The sequence below is a fragment of the Oncorhynchus kisutch genome, linkage group LG5 (genome assembly GCF_002021735.2).
Source record: "Oncorhynchus kisutch isolate 150728-3 linkage group LG5, Okis_V2, whole genome shotgun sequence".
Lineage (NCBI taxonomy): Eukaryota > Metazoa > Chordata > Actinopteri > Salmoniformes > Salmonidae > Oncorhynchus > Oncorhynchus kisutch.
Window position 1 is genome coordinate 9,263,901 of NC_034178.2, and position 6,301 is coordinate 9,270,201.

At 42.1% G+C, this 6,301-nt stretch overlaps 1 protein-coding gene across 1 annotated transcript; it reads left to right on the plus strand.

Moving 5' to 3' along the window:
* The first annotated feature begins 738 nt into the window (after positions 1–738).
* Positions 739–5,883, plus strand: LOC109890608 (protein sprouty homolog 2). Its single transcript, XM_020482552.2, has 2 exons — positions 739–1,262; positions 2,774–5,883. Exon 2 carries the CDS (start codon positions 2,825–2,827, stop codon positions 3,872–3,874), a length of 1,050 nt encoding a protein of 349 aa, XP_020338141.1. The 5' UTR covers positions 739–1,262; positions 2,774–2,824; the 3' UTR covers positions 3,875–5,883.
* The last annotated feature ends 418 nt before the right edge of the window (positions 5,884–6,301 follow it).

Below are 6,301 nucleotides of genomic sequence, written 5' to 3' on the forward strand. Positions count from 1 at the left end.
ACATTACCAGGTTCTTAATTCCAGTAAATCATTGACATAACAAACTAGAATGTAGGGAAACAAGTACTGCATCATGATCTGACTGCCACTTCCCATGCTTTTCCCTCTCTGACGTAGATTTGCTTCCTGTATCTCCCATGCTTTGATACAGCTGAAACATTTACAAGGCATTTGAGAGTTCAAGAGAGTGCCTTTGGAAATGTATGATGCCCTTCCATGTTGCCTCATTCAGAAATGGCCTACTCACACCATCGAATTCCACCCTACATGCATAATCACCTCCTCATTTGCTTTACTATTCTTCAGCTGAAATTGCTGTCCAATTACAACTTCTGCAAATGGCCCAAGTTAAAACCGGGGCTTTTCTTACAACCTATATGGTCCTCTCCTCTGACAATAGCACAGTAATAAGCATATTAAAATAGATTGATAATAGCCTACCCTACATCTTCTCTATTATCAATAGTTTCAATTGCAATAACCATTGGAAACAGGAAAATATAGTATATTGTTTTGCAAGAAAGTATACTTTTAGAACTGGATTCAGTGCTACTACACACGATTTGAACAAATGCTGCCTATCAAGCTGCAGACCTGATATTCCTTCAATTAACGTAGTCTAGGCTATGTTAGAACGTTTTGCAATGCCTGAAGTTTTGTCACTGGGAATGTGGCCCGTCCCTTTGCAGTTGGGAACAGTTTGATAGCACAAGGGTGTGAATGCGAGCCCTGTAGCTACAGCCAATGAGCTGGGACCGGATACAAGATATCCTCTGAAACAGCAACTGCTTTGTCCTCCCTCACTTCCATATGACGCCATTTACAGCATAAACCCGACCTCTTCTCCGGAAAGAGGAAAAAACAAGACGAGAAAAACTTGAAAGCACCTCGGCGTGTAAGGCAGCCAAACATTCAACAATTACAGCGAGTATTTTTTTCGAACTCCAGCTTACGTCGGAGTGCAACAAGCTCAACGGATTCAAAAGTATCGAGTGCGCATTTTCACTTTTCTAATTTACTAAAAAAGTGGAGAGCCAGCAAGCCCTTAGTGATTGATTCGTTTTTGGCAGTATTTCGCCTCGGGTACTCTCGCAGTGGCTATGTTTTTGATCTCTTAAAATTGGAATCTGGAAATATTGTTTGTAGCTACTTTATCGTTGCACTGGATCGTGTGGATGGGTTTACCGATTAATTTAAGTAGGAATACACTTTCAGATTTAGGAATTTAATACAACAAACGGGGCTGAAGTGGTGCGAACACGGTGAGTTCGTGAAAACAAGTTTGTACTATTTCAACAACAATGTTTAAAAGTTGTAACATAAGAGTAGCCTTAACAATTCTGCATTGTGCATGCTCTCGGACTCGGGAGTTCCAACTGCCGAACCGCATTGACTTTCCCCATCCTCTCCAACCTTCCCCGTGCAATGCCAGCATTTTCTTATCTGAATAGGCCTACAGCTCCTTGCTCTAAAAAGTAGGGTTTTAGTTCCCCCCTTCTGATTAATGTTCTAGACATCACCCTCTTATTCAAAAATGGATAGCCTGTCAGTAGAAAATACATTTTGACTAAATCGATTAAGTAAATACAAATCTGTGAACGGTAGCCTACACATGAAAACAGATTGAGCGCAGTTTAACATGGTTTTTGTTTTATATTCAGAACAAAAATAGAGGGCTCTCTTACATTATAGAAGAAACGTGGAATGATAAAAGTCAATATTTTTGTATTGATGTTTGGGTGGGGCTATTGGTGTTTATGTTAGGCTATTTCATAATAGGAAATTAGGGTTTTTACTCTTCTGACTCGCCAGGCCATTTGCCTATCAAATGCCCATCTCAAATGTCATGATAGTTGGGCTCATCCGCTGCCTCACACACACACACACGCGCGCGTCATGCACACCATGATTTATTAGGCTAATAATTGCCTCCAGAGTGAAATAAAACAATCTTTAGAAATGTTCAACTATGAGTCCCTCGAAACTAGCAATCATTTGTTTTTCACTCATTTGGAAATGGTGGCAGCACATCTAAAGTCTCTAACTTCTAGTTATGGGACATGTGAGGATGCAAGTTTTGATACACAGTATGTGCATGATGACATGTTTGAGTGCCTCAACTTTTGTTGAAGTTGTAGACTAGGCCTGTCTCAGCATTGGCTCCTGTTCTCTTCCTTGCATGCTCTTTATATTCCCTGTTTATATCTCATGTAATGGAAATAGTCGGTATGTACCTAAATCCTCCAATCAGAGTGGCTTAACATGCCTACTGTCAATTTCCCAACGTACAGAAACATGATCAATCCACTGACTGTTTCATTATGTTAAATCTTTCTTTTTCTTCTCCTATCATGTGAAATGGTAAACAAATGGTGAAATGTTGCCTTAGAGGTACTGTTAGGTATATATTTGGTTGTTGTTACCTATCCCATCCTTTTAACACCAAACAGAAAGTGCCTAGGGTTAGGGGATATGATTGGAATTGAAATTGGGCATATGCTTACACTTTTACATTGGAACAGTAATTCCTAATGTAAGGTGTTGATATATTTGTCAAGCAAAACAACTCCAGTCGGTAGCTAGACAACCCATGTTGCCAAACCTTTATCTCTTCAATGCAAATTTCAGTGGCGTCTGTAGAGTTGAGATTTGCATATCGTATGTATTTGCCCACACAGTTGTATCATCAGTTATGATTTACATAGGGTCGTTTCTACTCAAATGTCACCTTGTCGTCTCATATATATATATATTTGCCTGTCTTTCTCTCCAGGACTTCAGATGTGTTCAATGCCAGCCGGAGGGGTCCTTCTTCAGAGCCAAGATGGAGACCAGTACTCAAAATGGCAGTGGTGGCGGAGGGTCGGCCGGCTTGCTGCGTGCTCTGCGTGACAGCGGGAGGCTACACCGGCCTCACCATGCCCAGGAAGGGCAGCCCGATCCTGGGGTAAACCCCAGCCAGCAGGCCCCTGTGCTCTCGCTGGACCAGATCAGGATCACCGGGAGCAGTAATGAGTACACAGAGGGACCAACGGTGGGACCCATTGTGGTCCCTAGGCCCCCTGGCTCGTTGCCCACCCAGCAGAAGAACGACCTAGGCCTGGAGACCAACGAGCAACTGGAGCCCCAGGACCCCAGGCCCAACCAGAGGAACTTACTCCCCCAACTTCAACAACATCCCCAGCCCACACACTCCACAGTCCCCCTTATGGATGCCCCATCTCTTTCTTCTAGCACAGAGGGCTCCAGAAACAGCCCGAGGACCAGTACAGGCAGCACGTCTTCCGTGCAGAGGCTCCTGAATAGCCCGGAGATTAGCGAACAGATAATCAGGACCCAGCCCATAGGTGTGGAGCTTAAACAGGAGGAATTGAAGCCTCTGGGGAGTATGGCTGGAGGGGCTGTGGTGGTCACGGTGCCCGGTTGCGGTGCCCCTGCCGTTAGGGAGGGGCTGCTGGGTAAACACGCCTACCGCTGTGAGGACTGTGGCCGGTGCAAGTGCCAGGAGTGCATGTGCCCGCGTGCCCTGCCCTCCTGCTGGATGTGCGGCCGACGGTGCGTATGCTCGGCGCAGAACGCGGTGGACTACGGGACTTGCGTGTGCTGCGTCAAGGGCCTGTTCTATCACTGCTCCAGTGACGATGAGGATACATGCGCCGACAAGCCCTTCTCCTGCAGCCAGTCGCACTGCTGCGTGCGCTGGTCGGCCATGGGCCTCCTTTCCCTGTTCCTACCCTGTCTCCTGTGCTACCTCCCAGCTAAAGGGTGTCTCGCCGCGTGCCAGAGCTGCTATGACCGTGTCAAGCGACCGGGGTGCCGGTGTAAGAACACTAACGTTGTCCACTGTAAGAGCGTTGACTGTAAGCCAACGTAAAGGGAAGGTACCTTGGGTGTTGTGGAGAATTGATGGGGGTTTGACATCTTTGGGCGACTGAAACGATCACCTCATCACGTTTTGGCCCAGTAGTCAGAAGTTGATTGGGGGATTGGCTAAGCTGAGCTGTTTGACGTGGTTTGTGTCGTTTGTTTTCAGCTATGGTTGTTAATACTGGCTGCTTGATCACCAAGTGCCCTGATTTTGTATTGTTTTAATCGAAGTCCAGAATGTTAGCCCTTTTGACATTTAATACAACTGATATGCTCTGGACAGACTCTCCTGACTAACTTGTTTGTGAATAGTAATCGCAAAAGTATGTAAATTAGCAAATGACCTCCTCAGAGATGTTTTATTTTTGTATATATAATATTTCAACTGTGAAAAGCATTCTGCCAAACCAGAGGCACCTTGATGATAGATCCATATATATTATGTAATACAATGTTTAATGTTGTACATTCATGGAAATGCATATCAATCATTTTTGATGTTTGCCTTACAAGAGAAGGACATTTACACATCTTATCCCTTCAACTCTACTTGTAAATTGTACAGTGACCCTATAAGAAAATCTTTATTTTCTATTTTCAACATTGTTTAGTGGTAAGAATATTTATTTGAAGTTTTATTATTTTATAAAGAAAATATTTATTTTGAGAAGCATCTTAAGAAACATCAGCCTGTTCAAGTACTCTGATGTTGTTGCAAGTTAGGGTGACTAGGGTGTCAAATTGGATGCATATGTTCACTATGAAATAGAAAAATATATTAACGTTTGAAATTAAAACCCTGCTGTTTTTGTCAGTTTTTGTGTGTGCATGCCCAGTATCTTCAAGCTCTTGTCAGGGTAATGTTTTATGATATCAGATTGGGACACTATCTGTTATTGTCTTGGAATTGTCTCGGCGGGGACTGGTATTCCAATGGACACTTTGCCTGTTTGACCTTATGGCTTCACTGCCCAGAACCAATCCTTTGGAATCTATGTAATAACCCAACATGTTACACTGTCAGAGTCAGAGAAACTGACACTTTACATTTAGACTTTTCAGTTCTAGATGGATTAAAAAACAGAACAATAAGGCTATATGGATTTGAATCAGAACTCATTTATGTATCTTCATGTAGGAGAGGAGAATGTTGACTAAACTCAAGATCTCCCACCCATCTACTCACTTTAGTTCAGTAGAATGTTTGAGAGAAGTCTGATTAGCCTCTTCTTCTGAGGTATGTAGCTAGGGGGTTAGAGCAGAGCAGTAACTCACTAACCCATCTGTGTTTCCTGTGTGCCAGATGGTAGGGAGGAACACACAGCCACATGTTCCACAGCTTCAAACTCAAAACTTTAGAGACCAAGAATGAGGATTTCTCACTTGACCAAGTAGCATCACTAGCTATGTTTCCATTAACTTGTCCAGTGATTTTATTTTTTTTAGTCGACATTTACAGTTTGCCAAGAAAATAAATGTGACTATTGCATGCTACGGCGTGTTTCCATTGAACTATCTTGAACTAGCTGGGCTTAATGACATATCACCTAAAAAACACTTTTTCGCCAAAAACCTAGTGTCGAATTAATAAATTGGTTGAACTGTTTCCATTTAGGTAAATTGCGCATTAGGCCCAATAAATTGGCGACAGTCTATACCCTCCCACCTATCAGTTTCATATCTCAGGTAGCCTGCGAAAGCCTTGATAGAATGCAATAATTGACTAATATTTGCCATATAATTGGATGGTGAAATTTGCATGCAGCCAACCAGAAAAGCAAGGCAAAGCAATTAATGCATTCTTGAAAATCAGAACAATCCTTGTCATGCAAAGAAACATGATTTTTTTTTTATTGTTGAAAAATGTATTTCGCAAGCAGTAAGCGTTTAGAATTAAATGTGGAGTGGAGCTTTATAGTTACGTGATGCCATTACGTACCTTAAAAATGATCATAATGTATTCTAAAAACTGTTTTCCATCATTTGTCGCAATAAAGAGTACTTATGTAAATGTGATATTTCAGTTATTTTCTTATTTGCAAACATTTCTAAAAAACAGTTTTTGCTTTGTCATTATAGGGTATTGTGTGTAGATTAATGTGGGACAAAAACAAAATGTGGAAAAAGTGTAGAAGTCTGAATACTTTCCGAATGAACTAACTTTAGTAACTGCATTATCTTTAACCAAGAGAGATTGTTGGAAATAATCTAGTTTACCATAACTAACAAAACGCAGACATTTTCACTTCTTAGTCAAACTCCAAACCACTACACTGTTCTTGATTCCAATTTCCTATTTTGGACAGCCAGACTAGACTGTATCATTTCCCCAAACTGATTAGAGCTATGAAATAAGGAAAGAGCCACACTGAACGAGTTCACCTCCAAGGGAAACATCTGGCTTTCGTTGGATCATTTAACTGGGTCTGTGAAC

Bases quoted from the DNA above. Each gene is read 5' to 3' on its own strand.
- LOC109890608 (XM_020482552.2), top strand. From the start codon at position 2,825: ATGGAGACCAGTACTCAAAATGGCAGTGGTGGCGGAGGGTCGGCCGGC.